The following is a 25,347-nucleotide window of genomic DNA, read 5'->3' as shown; positions in this document are numbered from 1 at the left end:
TGCATTTAAAAGTTTGTAATGAGGGAAAATCTGTTCAATAAACACAAAGAATAATTTATTTTCAAATCACACATATCTATAGAAACACATAAAAATGCATAGTTAGAGAAGGATGAAGAGATCTTAGAAGGAAAAGCCCTTAATTTAACACGCTGGCAAAGAGCTAAGTGATATATGTACCGGCATACTTTTTCTGTGTTGCAAATATCTCCTCCTACTTTCGGCTTGCCTTTTCGTTAATGGGGTCTTAAAATAAACATATTATTGAATATAACATACATACATACATACAGAACAGTGACTACATCATGCAGTCCAATGTGAATTTTTTACAAATGAACTGTGTGACCAGCATCCAGATTGAGAATCAATATCACCAGCGTCCCCAAAGCCCCTTTTATGCCTCCTCTGGTCACCACCCCTCCAAGGTAACCACTATCCTGACTTACGTACATGGGAGATGAGGAAAGTTCTCTTTGGTGCGTGCTTGCGTGTGGGATTCAGTGCATTGATTTGGGCAGTTGTTTTTTTCGTTTGTTTTTTTGCGGTACGCAGGCCTCTCACTGTTGTGGCCTCTCCCGTTGCAGAGCACAGGCTCCGGACGCGCAGGCTCAGCGGCCGTTGCTCACGGGCCCAGCCGCTCCATGGCATGTGGGATCCTCCCGGACCGGGGCACGAACCCGCGTCCCCCGCAACGGCAGGCGGACTCTCAACCACTGCGCCACCAGGAAAGCCCCAACTTGATGTTTTGATGTACTTATATATTGTGAAATGATCACCACAATCCAGCTAATTAATGTATCTATCACGTCTCTGTACTTACCATTTGTATGTGTGTGTGTTGAGAAGATTTAAGCTACATCCTCTTAGCAGATATCAGTTATACGATACAGTATTATTAGCTATAGTCACCATGCAGTACCTTAGGTCTCCAGAACCTATTCATCTTGCATAACTGAAACGCTGTACTTTTGACCAACATCACCCCACTTCCCCCTCCCCCCATCCCGGCAACCACCATCCTTCTCTCTGATTCTAGGAGTTTGACTGTTCTTTAAATTCCACATAAAGTGAGATCATGTGGTATTTCTCTTTCTGTGTCTTGCTTATTTTGCTTAGCATAATGTCCTTCAGCTCCATCCCACTTATTCAAATGGCAGGATTTTCTTTTTTGTGGCTGAAAAATATTCCAATGTGTCACACAATTCTTACCAACAACAATCCCCAACCCTTGAACAGCTCTTGACAACTTTTGTCTGCAAGACCGTTTTACGAACGCTCTTTCAATTGAATGCTTGGAAGGAAATTTCTTTGTGTGGGTTAATGGATACAGCTTATGCAGCCAAGAAGCACGTTCCTTCTGAATGTTTTTCAAAATTGTAAGGGCAGCAAAGCCAGTCTGTAAACTCTCAGAAGGTCTCTTCTGACATCCCAAGGGAGGATGGGACTCTTCCCCAATGGCATCTTCCCTGGCCTAAGGTGTGGTGGACGGAACCGTCAGGTGCTGGCTTTACTTCATTTTCTCATCCTCCAGTCTTCATGAAGTAGGCATTCTTTCCCCCATTTTGTGGTGGATCAAACCGAGTTATCAAGAGTGCTTAAATAACTTGCCCAAGCTCCTAAGCAGGCAGGTTATTGTCAGAATTTATCTGTTTTAACTGCAGAGATTGTGCATTAAAAACAAAGCAAAGCAAAACAAAAATCTCATTTTTCTGATTACTAAAAAAGGCCTTCAGAAATTCTGGAAAATACAGAAGAAATATAAAGATGATACTAAAAATCACCCAGATTTCTTCAACTCAGTAGTAATCATTGTTAACACATTAGTAGATTTCTTTTTTTTTTCTCCTGTGTGCGTTGACTGAAATCATACATTTTTTTCATATTCTTTTCCATTATGGTTTATTACAGGATATTGAATATAGTTCCCTGTGCTATACGGTAGGGCCTTATTGTTTATCCATTCTATAAATAATAGTTTGCATCTGCTAGTCCCAAACTCCTAACCCAACCCTCTCCTGTACCCCCTCCCCCTTGGCAACCACAAGTCTGTTCTCTATGTCTGTGAGTATGTTTCTGTTTCTGTTTCGTAGATAAGTTCATTTGTGTTATCTTTTAGATTCTACATATAAGTGATATCATATGGTATTTGTCTTTCTCTGTCTGACTTACTTCACTCAGTATGATAATGGCATTATTTCATTCTTTTTTTATGGCTGAGTAATATTCCACTGTATATATGTACCACATCTCCTTTATCCATTCATCTGTTGTTGGACATTTAGGTTGTTTCCACATCTTGGCTATTGTAAATAGTGCTACTTTCAACATCGGGGCACATGCATCTTTTCAAATTATAGTTTTGTCTGGATATATGCCCAGAAGGGGGATTGCTGGCTCATATGATAACTCTATTTTTAGTTTTTTAAGGACCCTCCGTACTGTTTTCTATAGTGGCTCCACCAATTTACATTCCCATCAACAGTGTAGGAGGGTTCCCTTTTCTCCACACCCTTTCCAGCATGAAATCATACATTTTAATGATGATACATATTCCTTTTTAACTGACATTGCATAGTGTGAGCTTTCTTTATGCCATTTAAAATTCTTCTGAACATGGTTTTTAATGACTATTTAACAATTTATTTTGTGTATTTATCTTTCTTTTGTTGGGCATTTTCTTAATATTTTTGGTAATTGTATGAAATGCTGTAGAAAATCTTTGTGTTTCAACTGTTGTCTAAATCTCAAATTATCTCTGTGGGACAGATTCATTTAAAAGGAGACTTACTGGGGCAAGTTTATGAATATTTTTAAGGCCCTTGATATATATGACCAAATTACTGCAGCAAAGGTGGCACCTGTAAATGCACCTGGCACCTTCTCACTGCTCTCTCTGCAACACTGACTATTAACTTCTCAAAAGAAGTCTTTACTAATTTGGTGCCTGAATAATGCTACCTTCCTGTTTTTTGGTTTTGTTTTTGTTTATTGAAGTTAGTTGATTTACAATGCTGTGTTAGTTTCAGGTATACAGCAAAGTGATTCAGATATATATTCTTTTTCAGATTCTTCTCCATTATAGTTTATTACAAGATATTGAATATAGTTCCCTGTGCTATTCCGTAGGTCCTTGTTGTTTATCTATTTTGTATATAGTAGTTTGTATCTGCTAATTACAAACTCCTAATTTATCCTCCCACCTTTCCCCTTTGGTAACCATAAGTTTATTTTCTATGTCTGTGAGTCTGTTTCTGTTTTGTAAATAAGTTCATTTGTATCATTTTTTAGATTCCACATGTAAGTGATATCATATGGTATTTATCTTTCTCTGACTTCCTTCACTTAGTATGATAATCTCTAGGTCTTTCCATGTTGCTGCAAATGGCATTATTTCATTCTTTTTTATGGCTGAGTAATATTCCATTGTGTATATATATACACAATGGAATATTATATATACATATACACAGTATATATATATATATATATATATATATATATATATATATATATATACCACATCTTCTTTATCCATTCATCTGTTGATGGACAGTTAGGTTGCTTCCATGTCTTGGCTATTGTGAATAGTGCTGCTATGAATATTGGGTTGCATGTATCTTTTCGAATTATAGTTTTCTCTGGATATATACCCAGGAGTGGGATTTCAGGACCATACGGTAGCTCTATTTTTGTTTTTTGAGGAACCTCTATACTGTTTTCTACAGTGGCTGCACCAATTTACATTCCACCAACAGTGCTACCTTCCTGTTGATTAAGCCTGTCCTCTTTCGACTTCTCCATGCTCCATGGAGGGGATCCTGGCTGAAGGTAACGGGGCCACTGCCTCTTGGATCCCTTCTTTTATTTTTTTAAAAAGCCCTTCCATAGTGTTTTCCATGTCCTGGGAACTCTTTAAGTGCTTAACAAATACTAATTCAAATAACCCTACAATGGAGGCTCTATTGTCATCCCCCTTATTCAATAGATGTGGAAACTAAGGCACGGAGCGCAGCTCCAGGCCACCTGACTTGCGACAAGGTAGAGCTGGGCTCGGTCTGGGGAGCGGGCGCTGGGGCCACTCAGAAGCAGGGAAGGGTTCCTGCTGCACAAAGAAGCCAGCACCTCTGATTTGGGTCTCAGCCACGCATTCCCTGACTCATCACCCTTCTTTCTTTTAGGCCCTGTCTTATTTCTTCAGGTGCTTTGAGCACCAGTTCATGGACACTGTTGCCAAGCCTGGTCACATTAACAGGCCTACAGGCAGCCTGGCCAGTGTCCTTGGGGTGTCAAGAATGACACTTGCTTTGTAGTCAAGGCTGTGGCACAGACAGGTCATAAGGAATCACAGCCGTGAGTCACTGTGCCAGGGCCTTTTCCAACCCCAAAGCTCAGTGGATGGCAGGGCTACCTCTGCCAGTCAGCGTGGAAGTGTCCCAAACCCAAGAGGAAGGGAAATCTGACATCGACTGCTCACTGGGGAGCTAGGGAGAATCCACATTAGCCTCACGTCAGCCCAGCCACACTTATCACCCCGTGCAGCTGTCTGTTTACTAAGGGTGGACTTCCTACTGCTGGGACCCTGTCTTTGTCTCCCCAGCCCTGAGGTGTCTGGTGATTGATAGGTGCTCAGTGAATGCTGATTGAATGAATGAACTGCAGATGGGATGAGCTGGCTGACCAGAAGTGGCCCACCTACTGAGATTAAGAGATTGTTTACCCACGAGATTAAGGTGCTGCGGGCGTGGTCTACCCTGGTCAGGGGGCCTGCGTTCAAATCCCAGTGGTGTCCCTGACATTCAGGCTCATGGCCTTGGGTGATATAATTTGTGTGTTTTGGCCTCAGTTTTCCTTCTCAAAGGCCCCCATTGTTGTGAGGGTAGAAATGGAATGTGTGTGATGACAAGGAGACCCAGGTAGATGTAAGCGATGGGCGCTGAGCCTTTGGACGGGGATCTCGGAGCCACAGGGTCTGCTCTGTCTCGCTCCTTTGGAGCAAAGGCGGCACCATTAGGGGTTCCAGGGTTGACCTCCCTGCCCTACTCATAAATGCTTTTCCTGAAGGGGGCTCTGTCCTCTTGACAGGGCTTCAGCCTCTGGGAGGCAGGAAGCTGATTTGCCAAGACCTCTGGGGTCTGGCTGGACAAGTTTCACATCGGCTGAGGCTGGATTCCAGGAAGTTCTAAACTTCCCTCCCACTGTTAACAAATTAAGAAGCGGCCACAGCGATGTGGTGAAGGCAAAGGAAGGAATAGGGTACCACAGAAGCAAGGGCCCATCTCTGCTGCATCCTTTGTGAAACTCCTCCCTCCACCCTTCCCCGTTTTCTCCTTCCTGGCATTCTCCTACATAGGCCCAAAGGGGTGGCAAGGGCTCAGCCTCCCTCAGCCTCCCTCCTCTGGCCTCCCTCAGAGGGAGATGGCTTCTCATTCCGGGACAAGGCAAACAAGTCCTCAGGACTGAGAGACCCGCCTTAGGGCTTTGGCCTCAGGGTTCTGTAGCCAGACCGCCTGGCAGAGGTCATCCCATCCACTCCAGCTGGAGCCTTCCTTCTTGCAAGGACTCTGAAGGCTTTAAAAAAAAAAAAAAAGTATTATTCTGTTTATAGACACCCAGTAACAGGCCGTGTTAACATAGGGCAATAGCAACATCTTCCTCTGAGAGGCTGCCCGCTGTAAGTGGTCGCGAGCAGGTTAAGGGGCAAGGGCTGCGCTGTGCTCTTTTGCAAACAGCATGTCAGCTTCAGCCCCGAGTCTCATTCGCAATCTCACTGCCTCTTCAGGCTTCTGTGGGGCACACCAGTTGCTTTCCTTCTGCAGGATTTTGGGCAAAGTGTTGGGCTCCTACATCCCAGTCCTTCAGTTTGTCCACCTCAGAGGCTTCTCCAGGCTCTGGGGAAAGTTGGGGAGGGGAACCCTTTTCTTAGAGAAATCTTCCTCAGGAAAGAGTCAAGGGGCTGCACAGTTCTGTGGTTAGTGCCCCTGGGGGAGCCTAGAAGCTGCCCTTGGACAAGGGACTTGGGTGATGTCCAGGGATGTCTCTTTTGCTCACAGAGCGCTAGTCAGCCTCTCACTGAAGATGAGGCTGAAATGCATGCATCCTCGTACAAGAAGCACGCTGACCTAAATTCACAATGAGGAGACATGGCCTCAGGTCTTTGCCAAAGACCAAATTTTGATAGTGAAGACCCACAGCCCTACTTTCTCCAAAGTAATAGGCGATTCCTTAGGTTGGTCCCCTTTGAAGGACTGACTCTAGAGCAAACAAATATTATTTGGGAACATAAAATGCTCAAAAATTATAATTAGTATTCTCAGAATGATTTTTAATTGAATATATAGTTGATTTCCAATATTGTGGTAGTTTCAGGTGTACAGCAAAGTGATTCAGTTATACATATACATATATGTATTCTTTTCATATTCTTTTCTATTATGGTTTATCACCGGATATTGAATATAGTTTCCTGTGCTATACAGTAGGACCTTGTTGTTTATCCATCCTATATATAATAGTTTGCATCTGCTAATCTTAAACTCCCAGTCCAACCCTCTCCCACACCCCCTCCCCCTTGGCAACCACAAGTCTGTTCTCTATGTCTGTAAGTCTGTTTCATAGATAAGTTCATTTGTGTCATATTTTAGATTCCACATATAAGTGATATCATATGGTATTTGTCCTTCTCTTTCTAACTTACTTCGCTTAGAATGAGTGGCCCAGGGTTTATTTTGGACCCATAGCTTTTTTTTTTTTGGCTCTACAATAAAGAATATTTACATAATAATGGTAACATAAATGTCACTTACTTGTTTTCAGCATTTAAAATCAACTTATAAACAAAGGACTAAACAGAATGTTAAGGTTACCAGTCTTGACATCGCAAATGCCAAGGTGTAGCTAGTACAGGGTTGGGAGACCAGGCTGGGTGAGGAGGTGCAAGACATGGTCGCTTCATAGTCTAGTTTTACATGATGCAAAAATAAGACACTGTCTGCAGCTCAGGGAGCAAGAAATAAAGGTTTTCGTATATTGTTTAAATTTGCAAAAGTGATGAAAATAACTAAAATTACCAATGCGTTTATTAAAAATTTGAGAGGAGGATGGAATCCAGAATGAGGGGGGGAAAAGAGCTAAACCCTTGTTTTTCGTAGCAGGGAGTCAACAGATACGTCTAAGGTAAGAAATCGAGCATACTGTTTCTGGTTTGGGAGGTAAACTGTCAGAAGTGACGTTTGAAGAGTGGGGAAGGATGGAGTGGGAGACTATTACTTTTCATTATAAATCTTTCTTTGCTATTTGATTTAGTACCATAGATACGTCCTTGAACACACACACACACACACGGCTCTTTAGAAAACTCATCAGCTCCCACCAGGAAACTCTCAGAGCTCCAAGAGCAAGCGGCAGGCCAAATGCTCAAAGGACAGCTTAGAGCTGCATTGCAGAGGAAGCAAAAAGTGTTTCCAGGAGGTGTCAGGGCTGCTTGGTGGCTGGAGTGTCACATTCCCTAATGAACATGCAGGAAGCGGGTAAAACACACCAGTAGCTTCTCACCAGAGTGGATGGCAAAAGCTCGTTTCCTTTCCATGATAGTTGCAGTGCTGAGCTATTAACAAAATGCTGAAGTATCTGGGAAAAGGATCTGGCTCAGCAGGACAGAGCTAATCCTAGGGATTCCCAAATGACTCCACACTCGTTATTATGTATTTTGTTTACTCAGGCCACCTTTCCAATTACCCGTCAGAATGTGCAAAGGCTTCCTCCCTGCTTTATCAGGTACGAGAGGTAGAGAATCAGGTAGAGAATTGGATAATGATATCAGTACCATAATAATGATTATGATAGCAAATATCAATTAATGATGTCAAATATCAATACCACCGCCCTCCATTAACACTCTCCCCCGGACTGGTTAGAACTCTGGCTCCACTAGGATGAACTTAGTACTGACAGCCTAGAAAATATGATCTGATCCAGGCCTTAAAGAAATTTCCATCTAGAACAGGTGATCCTAAGGAAAAGGCCAAGGGAGTCCGCCTGTGCCCCTCGGCCTCGCCACCCATCTCTGACTGTCCCCGCTCGTCCGCCTGTGCCCAGTCAAGCCGGGCAGCGGGCACGAGCAGGCCTAACAGCAGCCCCTGCTCCTCCTAAAGCCCCTCTGCGGGAACCCTGACTGCCGCCATCCTGAGGCTGCAAATCCTGAGACTCCAAACTCAACTGCCTCCAGAGAGGCCAGCACCCAGCCTTCATCAACTACGCCCAGCCAAGGCTATGTTTTACCAGAAGGCAAAATCATGCCAAAAACCTTTTTTTTTTTTTTTTTGGTTGTGGAATTGATGTTAGGATGGATGAAACCGAAATTACAAGTTTCTTTGCTAGGTATGGTTCAGTAAAAGAAGTGAAGATAATCATGGACTGAACTGGTGTATCCAGAGGCTATGGATTTGTTTCATTTTATAATGACATGGATGTGCAGAAGATAGTACAATCACAGATAAATTTGCATGGTAAAAAGCTGAAACTGAGCCCTGCAATCAGGAAACAAAATTTAAGTGCTTATCATGTACAGCCACGTCCTTCGGGGTTTTTTTTGCGGAGCACAGGCTCCGGAGGCACAGGCCCAGTGGTCATGGCTCACGGGCCCAGCCATTCCGCGGCACGTGGGATCCCCCCGGACCGGGGAACGAACCCGCTTCCCCTGCATCGGCAGGCGGACTCCCCACCACTGCACCACTAGGGAAGCGCCGTCCTTTTGTTTTTGTTTTTGCAGTACGCGGGCCTCTCACTGTTGTGGCCTCTCCCGTTGCGGAGCACAGGCTCCGGACGCGCAGGCTCAGCGGCCATGGCCCACAGGCCCAGCCGCTCCGCGGCACGTGGGATCCCCCCGGACCGGGAAACGAACCCGCTGTCCCCTGCATGGGCAGGCGGACTCCCAACCACTGTGCCACCAGGGAAGCCCCGTCCTTTGGTACTTAATCCTCCTCTTCTACCACAGTTTCAGTGTAATCCAGACACTGGAGTAATCCCAACACTGAAACTTACATGCAGCCTCCAGCCACCATGAATCAGTATGTTCAGGCTTATCCTCCGTATCCAAATTCACCAGTTCAGGTTATGACCGGATATCAGCTGTGGGTTTATAATTATCAGATGCCACCTCAGTGGCCTACTGGGGAACAAAGGAGTTACGTTATTCCTCTGGATTATACAGCTGTTAACTACCACTGTAATGAAGTTGATCCAGGAGCTGAAGTTTTGCCAAGTGATTGCTCAATTCGTGAAGCTACTCCATCCTCTGGAAATGGCCCACAAAAGAAATCTGTGGGCTGAAGCATACAGACGGTGGAATCGTGTCTACTTAATCCAGAGAACAGACTGAGAAACTCCCTTGTTACTCAAGATGACTACTTCAAGGTTAAGAGTTCATCACTTTATTTATTTACTTACTTACTTACTTATTTATTTTTTACTTAATCCAGAGAACAGACTGAGAAACTCCCTTGTTACTCAAGATGACTACTTCAAGGTTAAGAGTTCATCACTTTATTTATTTACTTACTTACTTACTTATTTATTTTTTACTTAATCCAGAGAACAGACTGAGAAACTCCCTTGTTACTCAAGATGACTACTTCAAGGTTAAGAGTTCATCACTTTATTTATTTACTTACTTACTTACTTACTTATTTTTTGCGGTACGCGGGCCTCTCACTGTCGTGGCCTCTCCCGTTGCGGAGCACAGGCTCCGGACGCGCGGGCTCAGCGGCCATGGCTCACGGGCGTAGCCGCTCCGCAGCATGCGGGATCCTCCCGGACCGGGGCACGAACCCGTGTCCCCTGCATCGGCAGGCAGACTCCCAACCACTGCACCACCAGGGAAGCCCGAGTTCATCACTTTAGAAGACGTTGGGCAATGCTTAAGTCTGTTTGATCTTCTCTGCTGACTTTCTAGTCTCATAGGAAGTTGCAGGTTTTGAATAGTAAGAAGAGACTGAAAGTTTTTCAACTATTATAGAAATTTAATTCTGAATTTTGATAAACCGCACCCAGACTTTTCTATACAAGTTATATTAGATTGCCTAGTTTTATTTTACAGTGAAACTGTTTTTCATTAGACATGTACTTAGAAACTGATGCTGTGTTCAATATATAGTTAAAAGGAAAAAAATAATTGAGACTGAAAGGAATAACTTTAAGATTTATCTGTAAGAATTTTTTTAATTGACATTTTAAGAGTTTAAAAGCAAATGCTGATTTGCAAAAAAAATTGTTTTAGAAAACCTATTTTGAAAGGTTAGAATTTTGATAGTTTAAATACAAGCACTTCACTTCTGCAACAAGTACCTGTGAACAGTACAATATCTATGATGTTGTGCTTTGATGATTTGTCCAGAAATTTACCACAAAAGCAGAGTTGTGTTTTTGGTTTTTTTTATAGAAGATGTTGGGGGTAGGAGTTTATTAATTAATTTATTTATTTTTGGCTGTGTTGGGTCTTCGTTTCTGCACGAGGGCTTTCTCTAGTTGCGGCAAGCGGGGGCCACTCTTCATCGCCGTGCGCGGGCCTCTCACTATGGCAGCCTCTTCCATTGCGGAGCACAGGCTCCAGACGCGCAGGCTCAGTAGTTGTGGCTCACGGGCCCAGATGCTCCGCGGCATGTGGGATCCTCCCAGACCAGGGCTCGAACCGTGTCCCCTGCATTAGCAGGCAGATTCTCAACCACTGCACCACCAGGGAAGCCCGAAAGCAGAGTTTTTAAAACTGCATTTTTAATCAGTGGAACTCAGTATATAGTTAGCTTTATTGAAGTTTTCCTTATCTAAACCCAGTAAAACAGATTCCAAACAAACAGTCCAATCAGTGGGTCTTACATTTATTAGTTCAAAATATTTTATCTTATCTAGAATCCACACATAGAGATATCCGATTGGGATGGTAATTAGGATAATTAAATTCTGGGCCTAATTTTTTTTAAAGACTCCAAAATAAACTAAACTTTATTAATTACATAAGCTTCTCGATAAGTTACCATTCTCCTTTTTCTCTTTACTTTTTTTCCCTTGAAATGCTAAACTCAATGGCTATGTCTTAAATTGTGCAAAATATTGGTATTAAAGAAGGCTGAACCTTTTTTTGTATTTTTAAAATTTATTTACTTTTGGCTGTGTTGGGTCTTCGTTGCTGTGCACGGGCTTTCTCTAGTTGAGGTGAGCAGAGGCTACTCTTTGTTGCAGTGCACGGGCTTCTCATTGTGGTGGCTTCTTGTTGCGGAGCACGGGCTCTAGGCACACAGTAGCTGTGGCTCACAGCCTCAGTAGTTGTGGCGCACGGGCTTAGCTGCTCCGCGGCATGTGAGATCTTCCCGGACCAGGGCTCGAACCTGTTTCTCCTGCATTGGCAGGCGGATTCTTAACCACTGTGTCACCAGGCAAGCCCTGAAACTTTTTTTAATGTCACTTAAAGGTTACTCAGAGCACCTGAAAGGAATTGTTTCTATAAAAACATTAAACATTTGTTAAAGAACAGATAGATTTTTATTTTTTAGCCTATTATATTTCCGTTTTAAAGTAATATATGTCCAGGAGAGTCAAGGAAGTTTTGGCATTTCTAAACCAAAAAAGTTGTTTAGCAATAAGCATATCCCAAAAGTATACTAGATTTAGAGTTAACAGTCCATTTTTACATCAGCTAGATTCCTCGTTAGACAGTGTAAACCGTGACAAATAACTAGAGATCCAGAGCCCCTTTGCTATACCCACAGTCTTGTTTTTCCAGTCTGCAGCACCGTTCTTCCAGGAGGTTTGCTCCTAGAACAGGTGATGTGAAGAAGAGAAGTATCAGTATAAAAAATTTGAGGACTAAGCCTTGGAAAGGTAGCAATGGGATAATACCTTTCTAAGGGAAACACTTTTATCAGCATCATTTGACCTGCCATAGACATGAGTTTAAAGTGGCTTCCTGGGTTTTCTTTCATTGGCCAGCCCCTTCACTAAAACATGGAAACTCCATTTTTCCCTAGCCTAATGAATCTTCCATCGGCCATATCATCAGTGCCCATTGTCTTACAGTTCCTAACAATCTTCATTCTGAATCTGAAGGGAAGAGTCTTTTAACTTAAGGATCCCCAAGAGTGCTTTCTTATGCCTCAGAATTTGAAAGTGCCCTGAAATTTGTTCTTTTTAAAATTCTCTGTACTTTTGTGTGTGTGTGCTATAACATTTTACATGTATTATTCTATGATTAAATCTCCAGTTTACTATAAATGATACCTAAATTCTAAAGAGCCAATTCTAATTATCCCAATATGACCTTAAGAAAAGTAAAGGAATAAACTTTTTATTTGTGTGCTATTTTGTTGGACCGAAGTATTTAAAAAGGTAGAAAGAAGAGACAAAATTCTGAACCTTTCAAAATGGAAAATTAAACTTAAAAGTGTGTTCCTATTACCTATGTTGATACTGTCTTTGCATAAATGAATAAATAGAAATAAAGAAAAAAAATTTTTTTTCAAAAGCGTTTTGACCTACTTATTCATGTCATATTATCTAAAAAGATGGTGGGGATTTGGGTGGGGAGTATGTGACAAGATTTAGATCCTTGAAGTTCAGAAGTGTAAGTATTGTTCAGTCTCTTAATCTGGCCAAGTTAGTTTATAAAAGCAAATCTTGACACACTGAAAAAAATATAAAGAAAAGGCCAAGGGAATCACGTGAGAGCCGGAGAACCAGGACCCAGCTCCGGCCCTGATGCCTCCTGGCTGTGTCTCCAAGGGCAGGGAGGCGGCGGAGGATGTGTTGTCAGGTGAAAACAGGAGAACATGTTACCACACGGGTGTTGTCACACACCTGGGCTTGTGCAGGTCCAGACGTTCTGGGAGCTCATACAAGATTTAGTGTTGCTTTGGGGAAGCAGAGCAGAGGTTAGAGGTGAGCACAGGAGACGCTTCTCATTGTCTGTCCATCTGCGAAGTTTGTCAACTTTAACGTTGTATGCGTTGGCTATTAGTTTCCTGAATCAATAGTGGCCTTAATCTGGAGTAAGATCTCGCGTGTCTAATTTCCATTCATCTACTCTTCTCTTTTCCCCTGCTGCCCACCCCCTGCCTCTCTCTGTTTTCAGCAAGTGCAGTTCGAGCACGAACTATCTTATCTGTCGGGCACCATGTTAGACATGATGACACCTAGAGGGTGTCCGTCCCTCGCGGAGCACGTGCTCTGTCGGGAGAGCTGCACCCCAGCATCTCTTTCCAGAATGTCACAGGGAGTGTCATCCCCCTGTTTTCACGAGAGACCAAGGGCATCCAGAGAACATAGTGATGAACTGGGCAGGGAGAGATGGGGGTGCTCAGAACATTAGGAAGGGTTTTCATAAAGGAAGTGAAATGTATGCTGAGACTTGCCAGATGAGAACATTTCAAAGATAAAAGAGAGATGAAGAATGAGCCACTAGATGACCCTCCAGGGGGTGTTCTGTGAGAGGCCTGAATGCTGAGTGGAGGGCGATGTGAGGGGCAGGACGCGGGGGTGGGAAAGCGGGCTGGGCCTCGGGGGAGGAATCTCTGTCTGTGCTCCGTGTGGCCAAGAGAGTGACAAGTTAAGCGTCACCTGGGCAGAGAGGCACGGTTCAGAATCAGCACCCTGGGCTCCTGTGTCCTATGTAACGGTCCTTGAATGTGAAAATATTCAGAAATACTGAAGCTGTGGGGAAAGACACAAAAGGGCTTTTTACCAGAGGGAGAAAAATAAAACCTTTCTGATTGTCTGCTCTGACTCTCAAATGTTTAGGAAAAGCCCAGAAAAGACCTCAGGGAAAAAATTCGTTTCCTTTTTTTTTCTGGTCACTTTATTTCCTCTCATCTCAGGCAATCAGGAAGCTGAGGAACCCTCTGGAAAGGGCTGGGTTACGGTTCTCCTTAATGGTAGGATGGGATGCTTTTCTCCCACAGGACTGCTATCGCACTGCCACCCAACCCTGCTCTGTGCATGCGCAGAAGCTCTAACATTCAGATTCCTGGCCCCGGACCCCCATCCGAGCCCTTAAGGAGGTCTGGGCTGGGGTCCAGGAATCCAGAGTTACACTAGCTCCTCAGATGATTTGCCCCCAAGAGTCTCCTGTGGAAAAACACCCAGACCTGGCGGAAGGTGGGAGGTGCCCAAACAGGGGTTGTAGAGAAGCTGTCTGGGGCTGAAGGGAGGGGAGGCATGGGGGGGGGGCCACTCCTGACACTCAGGGGCTGCGGGCTTTGTGGCTCCATGATGGCCAAGCTGTGCTGGGTGGCCGGGCCGGGTGACGCCAGGTCAGGGAAAGCGGCTGCAGGAACCGTGGACTCTGGTCTGGGGAAGACAGAGCAAGGCTGCCAGTCTAGGTTATCTAAAGGCCACCGGGGGTGGGGAGGAGACTGGTCGTAAATGTCCCCAGTCCTAACGCATGTGCATGCCAACAACATGCCAACAAAACAGACGAGAGGAGGAGTAATTGCATGCTTGTACAGAATTCACACGATTACACATAGGGCATTCACAACATACTATCTCTGGGAAAAAAAGTCTTCACAAACTTTTCAAACCCCTAACAGCACAGGTTCGTAAACAGTATGCACTCCTTCTACCTTAGAAATCAGACAGCTTTGTAAGTAGTCTCCCCTCCCACAAGGTCAGTGGAAGCTATTTTACAATTTTTCCACTTTTCAAGCCCAACCCGACCCCACAGACTGCCTGACCAGACTCTCCCCCCAGATCCACAGTCGGAGGGGAGGCCTGGTTCCCAGCTCTGCATGACAAAGGGCAGCTGCCCTTCCTCCCTGCAACTAATAGGTCCCTTGAAAAAAGTCTCCCAATCCACATTCACCACTAGCTAATTGCTCAATTATTTTATTTCCCCAACAAAACTTTTCAGTCCACCTGGAATCCACATTGCAGGACTAGGAGGCTGTGTCCAGAAAGCCTCAGGAGTCTGGGAGACTTGCCCTCTGTCTGTCTGCCTCCCCTGCATCCCCTGCCCAGCCCAGACTCGACCCTGGATTGACTGAGTCCCCAGCTTGCCTGGGGCTTATGGATGCTCCCAGCCAGCTTCAGGGGGTCCTGCAGGACCATGTGCTGGAAATAGTTTGAAGGTGTGGAAAGATTTGGGGCTGGGAATCGGAACACCTGGCTTTATGCAGGCATCCATCATTACCTGTGTGAGCTTGGAGATGCTGTCACCTCTCTGGGCCTCAGTTTTCTTAGCTCTAAAAACCAGGGGGCAAGAGAATGGATGGGATGGTCCACTTCAGCCTTAAGCCCTCTGATTCTACAAAGTAGCCAGGAAAAGGCCGGGGATGGGGCACCTTGCTGGACAAATCCTCTGAGGGTGACAAATGCTCCCAGGCTCTCACGCCTTAAGGGAGATTGGGAAGGATTCTCAGTTTCCAAACCGTGGACCATCTACCCAGGCACCAGTGGCCCTAGGAGCTCCCTGAGCACCGGACCCCAGAAGCCCATCCACAAAGGCAGGACTGGTCCTGGTCAGTTCCAGTTCCCATGAAGGACTCAGTCTAGAGTTGGCTCCGTGCTGGGAGGCCAACCCAGGAGCCCAGTGAGACACCTGGGAAAGGCAGAGAATCCAGCAAAGGAGGGTGCTTCCACTTTACTTTCTTATCTGAAAAACTAAGTTTCAGTTTAACTTGTCAGTTACCCCAGGTGCAGAAGCGGCTTCTGACCAGGGGGACTCCCAGAGGTCCTCAGCCCTGAGGCATCTCCTCGGCGCACTGGCTGGTCAGGGAGCTGCAGCACAGGGGCCCCGCAAGGCCTCATCATGAGCTTCCAGCCCTGGGGAGCTCCGGGGGGTCTAGATGTTGGGGGCCTGGAGAGGGGGCCTCGGCTTGCAAGGGCAGCTTCGGTGTTATATCCTTGGCACCACCCTGGCCAGTGATAAGCCACATCTCTTCCTCTCACCCAGCAGCAAGGGTGGTGGACTACTGCATATTTATGGAACAACTTCCAGGGACTGAGGGCCACAAGTCCTGGGTCTCCTGTAAATGTGACACTTCTGCACCTTTTGGCCTGACTTAAGGCCCAAATGTTTGCATCAAGTAAGTCCTTTCCTTGCTAATCACTTGCAAAGAAAGGCAACAGCTCTCCTTTTGAAGAAGGCTACACTTTTCACAGGGAGAGCAGAAGGGCCCCCACAGGCCGGACCCAGACGTGGCGCCTTATATTTCAGGGGGTGTCGGAACAACGTGATATATGAACTCCAAGATGGGATTTGAATTCTGCCTTGTGAATTACACAAATGCTGAGGAAACAGAGGTGCAAGAGAAGGAAAGGGGAGCAGAGAAGCAGTAAAGGTCATGATTGTGTTGCCCGCTGAGAGGCTCCCAGCTCTCCCCCATCCATTACCCCTCCCACCCCGTTCAACTATCAGGATTTCTGTATTTCCTCTTACCTTGTCCTGTGAGCATGTTTGACAGAATCCTTGTTTCCTTCCCTTCAAATAACCCGCGCTCTGCCACTTACTAGCTGTATGACCTTGGGCAAGTCAGGTACCCAGTTTTATGCCTCAGTTTCTTCATCTATAAAATGGGAACAATCATGGCAAATTGTGAGGATAAAGAGTTAATGTATATAAAGCACTCAGAACAGCGTGCAGCCCATAAACAATATTAGCCATTATGATTATTATCAGCGTTATTATTATTTCTCCCCTTCCTCGAAGTCAAAGCCCCCCCCCCACCTTACTACTAAAACCCAAGCAAATGCACACGCGCAGGTATATGCGTACATCTATCTATCTATCTATCTATATGTACGCACATAGGCGTATGGTGCAATTTGTGCTCTCATCCATGGGGAATTCCGCCCTCGAGCACCAGAAGGTTCTCTCTTCCTCTGCCTGGGACATGTGAGGAGCACAGAGGCAGGGGGATGTCATGAGAGACCTGTCAGTGACACAGTATACCCACAGAGGAGGCCAGAGTGCCCCCTGCTGGGAAAGGGCCCAGGGGTTCTCCCTGCGCACTGGGCCCCTCGGCCCCCAACCACCGTCCTCTTCCACCGTCGTTGCTCACCTCCCACGTGACAGGACAGGGGGAGGTGAGGCTGTCTCCTTTTGGGAGAGGCTTCCTCCTGCGCATGCTCAAATCCCCCGTGCCAGGAGGGGCGTCGGGGACTCACTGAGCGAGCGCAGGCAGGTCCCTTCGCCACGCAGTGTTCTGACTTCACGTCTGGAAGACCTGCAGGTGCTGACACCTGCCTCCTAGGGCTGTTATGAATACACGGCCAGGACCCAGAACACTGCCCGGCACAGAGCGCCACTCAGGAAATGACTGTTCTTCTTGTCATCGTCATTTTTAGAAAGGTGCCCCCGAGACTGCAAGAGCAGGCAGATGTAACCAGAGCAAACCCTCTAGGGTGCTCACTACACCAGGCGCTGCACCCAGCGTCTTACGCGTGTAATCCACTCAATCTTCACACTAGCCCGTGAAGTAGATCTGTCATCGCCCCCTCCTTCAGAGGAGAAACTGAGACACTGAGAAGTTAGGGGACTTGTTAGCAGCTCAAATAGCCAGCGAGCAGCAGGCCCCCTACTTGAGCCCAGCCAGCCTCAGATGTGTGTTCGAGGAGGCACTGGGGGCTCCCACCCACGTGACTCTGGGCAGCTCCGTTGTTCTGAATCCGGGCATGACCTGGGCTTAGACTGCGCTGCTGCTGTGAGCCCGCAGCTGGCTCACCGTGCAGAGGGCTGGCTCTCCAGAAGGATGCTGCACCTGAGGGCTCCCTCACTGCAGTCCTGTGGTTGCAAAGACATTTGCAGAAATCGCTTCTCCTGGGACTGGCAGAGAGCCGAGCTGCCAGCTTCCCTGTCCTGATAGCGTCTAGCTTCCTTCTGTCACGGGGAGGACAGGGTCATCTGAGGGACTGTGGAGATGAGCGGGAGGGGGCTTGCAGGGACTGGAGAATGGAGGGAGGCGACTCAAGGGGCTTCTGTGAAAGTGCCCTGAACGGGGCCTGGACCGGAGCAGGCAGGAGTGCAGAACACTTTCCCTCCTTCCTCTCAGTGAGCAAACCTAGACCCAGACTGGCCTGCAGGAAAGAGATTTAAGCAGTCGGCTAATGGGACACTCGTTTCCACAGAATAGGCTCACTTTTTCATAGACTAGGACTGAGGTGGGGTCAGGCAAATTCAATAGGCACTAAAATTATTATTGAGCTGCCAGACAGCAGTGGTCAGAGGCCCCAGGCCTGTGTGGCATCCGGAGAGCCCTTTGTGCCCTTTCTAGACAGCCCCCTCCTCGGGGCTCAGGGACCTGTCTGGCCGCTGAACTCCCAGGAGGTCCGAGGGGTGTGACCTCCCTCCCTCCCGGGCTCCCTCCCTCCCACCACCCAGGCCCAGCCCAGGCCTGGCTATAAAGCTGGCCCAGCCTGGCCCTCAGCACACCCAGCTGGGACCCTCCCGGAGCCTCGTCCAGGGACACGTCCGCTCTGCCCCTCCGGCTCCCGAGCAGCACCATGCGGCCCCTCTGGCTCTGCTGGGCGCTCTGGGCGCTGCCCCTGGCCGGCCCCGGGGCGGCCCTGACCGAGGAGCGGGTCCTGGGCAGCCTGCTGCGGCAGCTGCGCCTCAGCGAGGCTCCCGTCCTGGACGAGGCCGATGTGGAGAGGCTGATCATCCCTGCCCACGTGAGGGCCCAGTATGTGGCCCTGCTGCAGCGCAGCCACGGGGCCCGCTCCCGGGGGAAGAGGTTCAGCCAGAACTTCCGAGGTGAGGCCCTCCCTCCCTACTGCAGCCTGGTCCTCGCGGGGTGGGGGTGGGGGGGCTGCTCTGGGGAGGCGATCTGGGGGCGCAGGGTCCACAGGGCGATGAGGAGGGACCATGGACTGTGAGGAAGGCTGGGCCCGGGCCCCTGGTCTCTGTCTGCACTGAGGGCCCCACCCCTCCGGGCCAGGAGGAGCTGGACCAAAGCTAAGGCATCAGAGAAGATGAGGATGGAGACGAGAAAGCAGAACCAATGGGAGCGTGCGGGTGTGGCGAGAACCCTGGCACAGTCTTAGGGAGAGGCATAGAATCAGGGCTTCCGGGTACCGTTTTCACATTGCCACCAGTAGCCTGACCTTGAGCAAATGGTTTTTCTTGTTTGTTTGTTTGTTTTTGCGGTACGCGGGCCTCTCACTGTTGTGGCCTCTCCCGTTGCGGGGCACAGGCTCCGGACGCGCAGGCTCAGCAGCCATGGCTCACGGGCCCAGCCGCTCCGCGGCATGTGGGATCTTCCCGGACCGGGGCACGAACCCGTGTCCCCTGCATCGGCAGGTGGACTCTCAACCACTGCGCCACCAGGGAAGCCCGAGCAAATGGTTTTAGAATCATCTTTTTGCTTCTCTGTTTGTTCCTCCGGAGCACTGGTGTGACTCTAGCTGACCCATCTCCCAGCGCTGTGAATACTAAAGTGCGTTACTGTGGATGAAAAGGTGTCAGGACAACACTGTAGCGTAACGCCGAGCTATTCAGCTGTCAGGGAGGCAGCCATCCTGAGTCCTATTCAGCCTCTTACCTCCCTGGGCCTGGACTCTCCTCCTCAGTGCCCAGAGCTAGACCCAAGGCCAGGTGCCCCCAGGGGAGGATTCTGATCTTCAGCATCTCAGCTGAGGTAGCCCTGTCAGCCCTGCCAGCCTTCCCGCTGGGCGGAGATTGTTACAAACAAGGCCCAGACACATAGGGGGATTTTTAGGTAACTGAGCTTGGCCCAGGGAGACAGAACAGGGGCTGGTCTCTCCCTGCCTGGCCGCCGCCTCAGTGGCCCTGCCACCCTCAGAGCTCCCCTGGTGCCAGGAGGGGTCCCGCTGACCCCGCTCGTGTCCCCAGAGGTGGCCGGCAGGTTCCTGGTGTCCGAGGTCTCCTCGCACCTGCTGGTGTTCGACATGGAGCAGCGGCTGCCGCCCCACAGCGAGCTGGTGCAGGCCGTGCTGCGCCTCTTCCAGGAGCCGGTCCCCAAGGCCGCGCTCCGCAGCCACGAGCGGCTCTTCCCGCGCAGCGACCGCGCCCGGATCACCGTCCAGTGGCTGCACGTCCGCGACGACGGTTCCAACCGCACCTCCCTCATCGACTCCAGGTGGGGAGGTGGCGGCTGGGGTGTGGGGCGGGGATGAGGAGGGGGACTGGGCCCGGCGCGGGAGGAGGGGTGCCCTGGGGGAGGAGGGGCGGCGCGGGGGGCCCCTGGGGGGGAGGGGAGGAGAGGGGAGGGGAGGGAGAGGCCCCCCCCCCCGGGGCCACTCCAGCCGCCCCAGTCCCCACCCCTCAGCGCGGGCCCGTGTCTCCGTGTGGTGTCGCAGGCTGGTGTCCATCCACGAGAGCGGCTGGAAGGCCTTGGACGTGACGGACGCCGTGAACTTCTGGCAGCAGCTGCGCCGGCCCCGGCAGTCGCTGCTGCTGCAGGTGTCGGTGCAGCGGGAGCACCTGGGCCCGCTGGCCTCCAGCGCCCACACGCTGGTCCGCTTCGCCTCGCAGGGGCCGTCGGGCGCCGGGCAGCGGGAGCCCCAGCTGGAGCTGCACACCCTGGACCTCAGGGATTACGGGTAGGTGCAGGGCCAGGACTCTAGTAGACTGGGTGGTCCAGGCCCACGGCGGCGGGGACCAGCCGGGGGGCAGATGCAGATAGCCCCAGGATGCAACTGATTCCCCACTACATGTTAAGAGTTTCTAATGGTAGGAATTTTTATTATCCAAATATTTTATTGAAAATATCTTCAGGGAATTCCCTGGAACCCCAGTGGTTAGAACTCCTCGCTTTCACTGTGGGCGGGGGGTGAGGGGGGTGCAGGTTTAGTCCCTGGTCGGGGAGCTAAGATCCCGTAAGCCAACCAACAGGCAAAAAGAAAACAAACAAAACCAAAAACTGAAAACCAAAAACCAAAAAACTTCAGGTATTTTCAACAAGCTTTATGTTGTCATTGATACGTATACATTATTGTAATCATCTATTTTCACTCTACCCTCTTCCCTGATTAATTCTTTGAAAAATATTAGCATTAGCGGTTACTAGGGTTAAACAGCTTTCCTCTGGCATTGGTGAATTCTTTCTTCTTGGGACGAGTTAGCTCTTTGGAGTGGATGGAGCTGTGTAGTAGGGTGATTAATAACAGGGCTTTGGAATCGTACAGCCTGGGTGCATGTACCTTTGCCTTCTACTGCTGCAGGAACTCTGGCATGTCACTTAACACCTTTGGGTCTCTGTGTCCTCGTGTGTAATGGGAATGATACTGGAACCTCTTCAAGGTTCATCTGAGGATGAAATGCAAGTATCATCTGAGATAATATATGTAAAGTACTTAGTTCAGTGCCTAGCATAATAGGAAACCTTTAGTGAACAGTAACTGATTTATAATTTATGTTTTGGATATGTTTATTCATTCACCACTTATCACAAATAGCCAGCATTTTGAACATAACAAGAGATGGACCATAAATCTCCCTCCAGATGCCCCACTAAGCCCCGCCCTGGGCTCCCTGACCTCTGCCCTCCCAGCTGACCTCTGCCCTCCCAGCTGACCTCTGCCCTCCCAGCTGACCTCTGACTCTGCCTCTCCTTGCCCCCCACAGAGCTCAGGGAAACTGTGATCCTAAGGCACCAGCGACCGAGGGCACCCGCTGCTGCCGCCGGGAGGTGTACATTGACCTGCAGGGGATGAAGTGGGCTGAGAACTGGGTCCTGGAGCCCCCAGGCTTCCTGGCCTATGAGTGTGTGGGCACCTGCCAGCAGCCCCCAGAGTCCCTGACCTTCAAGTGGCCATTTCTGGGGCCGAGACAGTGCATCGCCTCAGAGACGACCTCGCTGCCCATGATTGTCAGCATCCCAGAGGGAGGCAAGCCCAGGCCCCAGGTGGTCAGCTTGCCCAACATGAGGGTGCAGAAGTGCAGCTGTGCCTCGGATGGGGCGCCTGTACCAAGGAAGCTGGAGCCGTAGGTGTGGGGTGCAGCCATGGAGGCTCTGACTAGACACGTGCACAAAGCAGGTCTTAACATAGGTCTTAATTTTCTACTTAGCAAGTTACCCCTGCCCCAATTGAGTGCCCCTATTTTACCTGTCTCATGTGTTCTTCCATTTCTTGCTCTCCTGTCTGTCACCCACCCTAAGCACTTACATGAGTAATTAATGCAACCCGATTGCAGAGCTGTAGAGGGAAATCCCAGCCTACTTGATAAAGGATATAGCTGAGCAGGGACAGATTGTCAGCTAGGAGCTTCTGTTCTCTAGCAGATTCTCAACCGAGTATGGGACAACAGACCCTACAATGAGAAGTGCGAAAATAGACTGATTTACTCTATTATATGAGGAATTAAAACAAAACAAAAAATCCCTCTGTTGCCCCTAGGTAGGGAGGAGGTCTAAAAAGAAGCCCCATTCACCAAAATGTTGATCCACTCTGGGCTTTTGTACATATACTTGGGTCCCCAGTCCCCTGAGAGAGTGCTAGAAGGGAGAATGAAGGGCTTTAGGCTAGGTGCAGTGGACAGGGTATCAGGATACCTGGTTTCTGGATCTAATAGGGCCATAAACTGTGACCTCAGACAAATGCAGAAGCCTTTGGGCCACCATTTCCTTTTAAAAAGGAGGATTTGGGATTCAGCTCTAGGACTTCATCGCCCTGGGGATCAGACAGCCCTAAACTCACCCACTCCTCTGCTCCTCCAGAGACAGAGCATTGCCTGTGCATATGTAGGTTATTTCCCCCACTATTTTAGAGAACTTATCACCAGAACCCACATGTATTTACGTGTGTTTTTTTTTAACTTAGCAAAAAGAAAACAATCGAATGTAGATAATCTGCTGAAATAAAAGTGATGTTTCACTCTGTGTCTCTGTATTTAATTTGTAGTGTCCTTGACGTAGGAGAGAGGGAGCAATAATGGGGAATGAGAGCGACATAAGGATCTGAAGAATGGGCGTGACCAAGATCCCCCAACCCCTAGGTGGCGCTGAAGACTGTAATAACGGTTTAGATTCTCCTTTTATTTGTTTGGCTTTTTTTTTTTTTGCGGTACGCGAGCCTCTCTCCGTTGTGGCCTCTCCTGTTGCAGAGCACAGGCTCCGGACGCGCAGGCTCAGTGGCCACGGCTCACGGGCCCAGCTGCTCCGCGGCATGTGGGATCTTCCCAGACCGGGGCACGAACCCGTGTCCCCTGCATCGGCAGGCGGACTCTCAACCACTGCGCCACCAGGGAAGCCCTCTCCTTTTATTTGTAATATTTATATCCCTCCAACTCTCATTCCAAAAATAGTATTGTAAACAATTATTGTATTAGTGGTTCTGGGGACAGGGAAGGCAAGCGAATGTTTACTGAGCATTCACTCTGAACCTGGGACCTATGCTAGGCAACCTCATATACATTATACGACTTAATTCTTGCAACTACTCCTTGAGGTAGGTATTATTATTCCCATTTTTCAGATGAAGAAATCAAGGCTGAGGCAATGCAAATCTATGGGGTAGAGATCAGCATGCCCCATGCTCTGCTGATGACACAGGCATTAGTTAACTTGTCATTTGGAAGCTGCCACATCTGGCAACTCCCCTACATTTACCTTTCCCGCTCAACGGGGTTTCCTTATGCCTGACTTATTGAAGTTCATGGATTTTCTATTTTGGCGTACAAAGCTAATTAATAGCAACTGAATAGCAAAGGGGAAAAGGAGCTAGTCTATGGACAGGCAGGACTTGAGGACTTGGCAAGAATATTGTTGGAGATGGGGAGAGAAGATTTGTCTCTGACTTGTAAATGGCTATCTTACCTCTGTAAGACATCAAAATGGAGAACTGCCACTTGGCATGTTGTGAGTACCAGGGCATACAGTCGCTTTCTCTACAAGAAGGATATCAAAATCATCTAAAGAATTCTACCAGCTTCTCAGTGATGTATCTGTGGTTCTAAAAGGTCTGTGGACTCCTAACCAGTCACATGCAATCAGTGGCAAGGATGGGCCTGCTCACATCATCCCATGCGAGCTAAAAATACCTAGGAAATCGCCTTCATTTCAAAAAGTAAGGATGTGCCCATCAGCGCAGGGAGACAATGTGGTAGACAAAATGTTCTCCCCAAATACGTCCATGCCCCCCAATCCTTAGAAACTATGACTGTGTTCTGTTACATGGTAAAGGGACTTCGCAAATGTAATTAAGTTTACAGACCTTAAAATAGAGAGATTGGTTTGGATTATGCCGATGCACCCGATCTAATCACATGAAAGCAGAGCTCTCTCCAGCTGGAGGCAGGAGAGATGAGGCAGAAGGGGAGGTCAAAGAGATTCAAAGCTTGAGAAGGACTCAATCTGCCATTGCCGGTTTGTAGATGAAAAGGACCATGAGCCAGGGAATGTGAGTAACTTCTAGAAGGTGAGAATGACTCCCAGCTGACAGCCAGCAAGGAAAAGGGACCTCAGTCCTACAGCCACATGGAACCAAATTCTTCCAACAACTTGAATGAGACTGGACGCCGATTTCCCCCCAGAACCTCCAGATAAGAACCCAGATCAGTTGACACCTTGATTTGGCGCACAGAAGCCAGTTGGGCCCACTCAGATTTCTGACCCACAGAATGTGAGATAACTAATCCGTTTTGTTTTAAGCTGCTAACTTTGTGGTGAATTCTTACGGCAGCAGCAGAAAACTATTACAGACAGTGAACCAAATCCCATTAGAAGTGAGCTGTAATTACAATTTTTTTCCACTGAGTAAAGTAACAACATTACAGATAATTTTGAATGAATTGAAAACTACCCATAATCCCACCATCCTAAAACAAAATTGTTTCGGTTTTTGAATCTCCTGTTCATACACAACCTGACCTGTTTACATACAACAGGAGTACATACCTGTTTTAAAAAATCAAGGTTAAGGGAATTCCCTGGTGGTCCAGTGGTTAGGACTCAGCGCTCTCACTGCCAAGGGCTCCAGGTTCGATCCCTGGTCGGGGAAAAAGCCTGATCCCACAAGCCGCGTGGCATGGTCAAAAAAAAAAGAAAAATCAAGGTTAAGGTGGGCCTTACCGCATATGAAAAAGAGGTGTAGAGTCATATTCCAAAAGAGTCACATTGATTCTCTTTAGGTGGTGGGATTAAAGGCAGTGTTCATTTTTCCATTTGATCTAATTTCTAATTGTTCTACAGTAAACATGGATTATTGGTATAAGAACAACAACAGCAAGGCAAGTATGCCTGCAAAGTGTGACTCCCTGGAGATTCCTATATCGGAAAGGAGTCAAGGGGACCTGCCATTTGACTGGCTGGGAGCAGCTCAGGATTCGCCCTCATTCCCTGAATCATCTCCATTCTTAGGAAGATGAGCCTGCTATCCAGAGACAGACCAGGAAGGATGTCCTGA

At 48.0% G+C, this 25,347-nt stretch overlaps 1 protein-coding gene across 2 annotated transcripts; it reads left to right on the top strand.

Annotated features, from left to right (window-relative positions):
• The first annotated feature begins 18,486 nt into the window (after positions 1–18,486).
• On the top strand, positions 18,487–22,109 carry LOC149750428 (left-right determination factor 2-like). Of its 2 annotated transcripts, XM_089895389.1 has the most exons (5): positions 18,487–18,736; positions 19,835–19,863; positions 19,966–20,081; positions 20,302–20,544; positions 21,569–22,109. In XM_089895389.1, exons 1-5 carry the CDS (start codon positions 18,487–18,489, stop codon positions 21,930–21,932), a joined length of 1,002 nt encoding a protein of 333 aa, XP_089751515.1. In that variant the 3' UTR covers positions 21,933–22,109. The 2 variants fall into 2 exon arrangements, with proteins under 2 accessions (XP_089751515.1, XP_089751492.1); XM_089895366.1 differs by having other exon boundaries at positions 19,835–20,081.
• The last annotated feature ends 3,238 nt before the right edge of the window (positions 22,110–25,347 follow it).

Source organism: Delphinapterus leucas, chromosome 1 (assembly GCF_059928025.1).
Source record: "Delphinapterus leucas isolate spDelLeu-1000000601 "Yukka" chromosome 1, BTC_Dleu_Yukka2, whole genome shotgun sequence".
NCBI classification, from domain to species: Eukaryota; Metazoa; Chordata; class Mammalia; order Artiodactyla; family Monodontidae; genus Delphinapterus; species Delphinapterus leucas.
The sequence above is the reverse complement of the archived record's forward strand: the minus strand, read 5'-3'. Positions and strand labels throughout refer to the sequence as shown.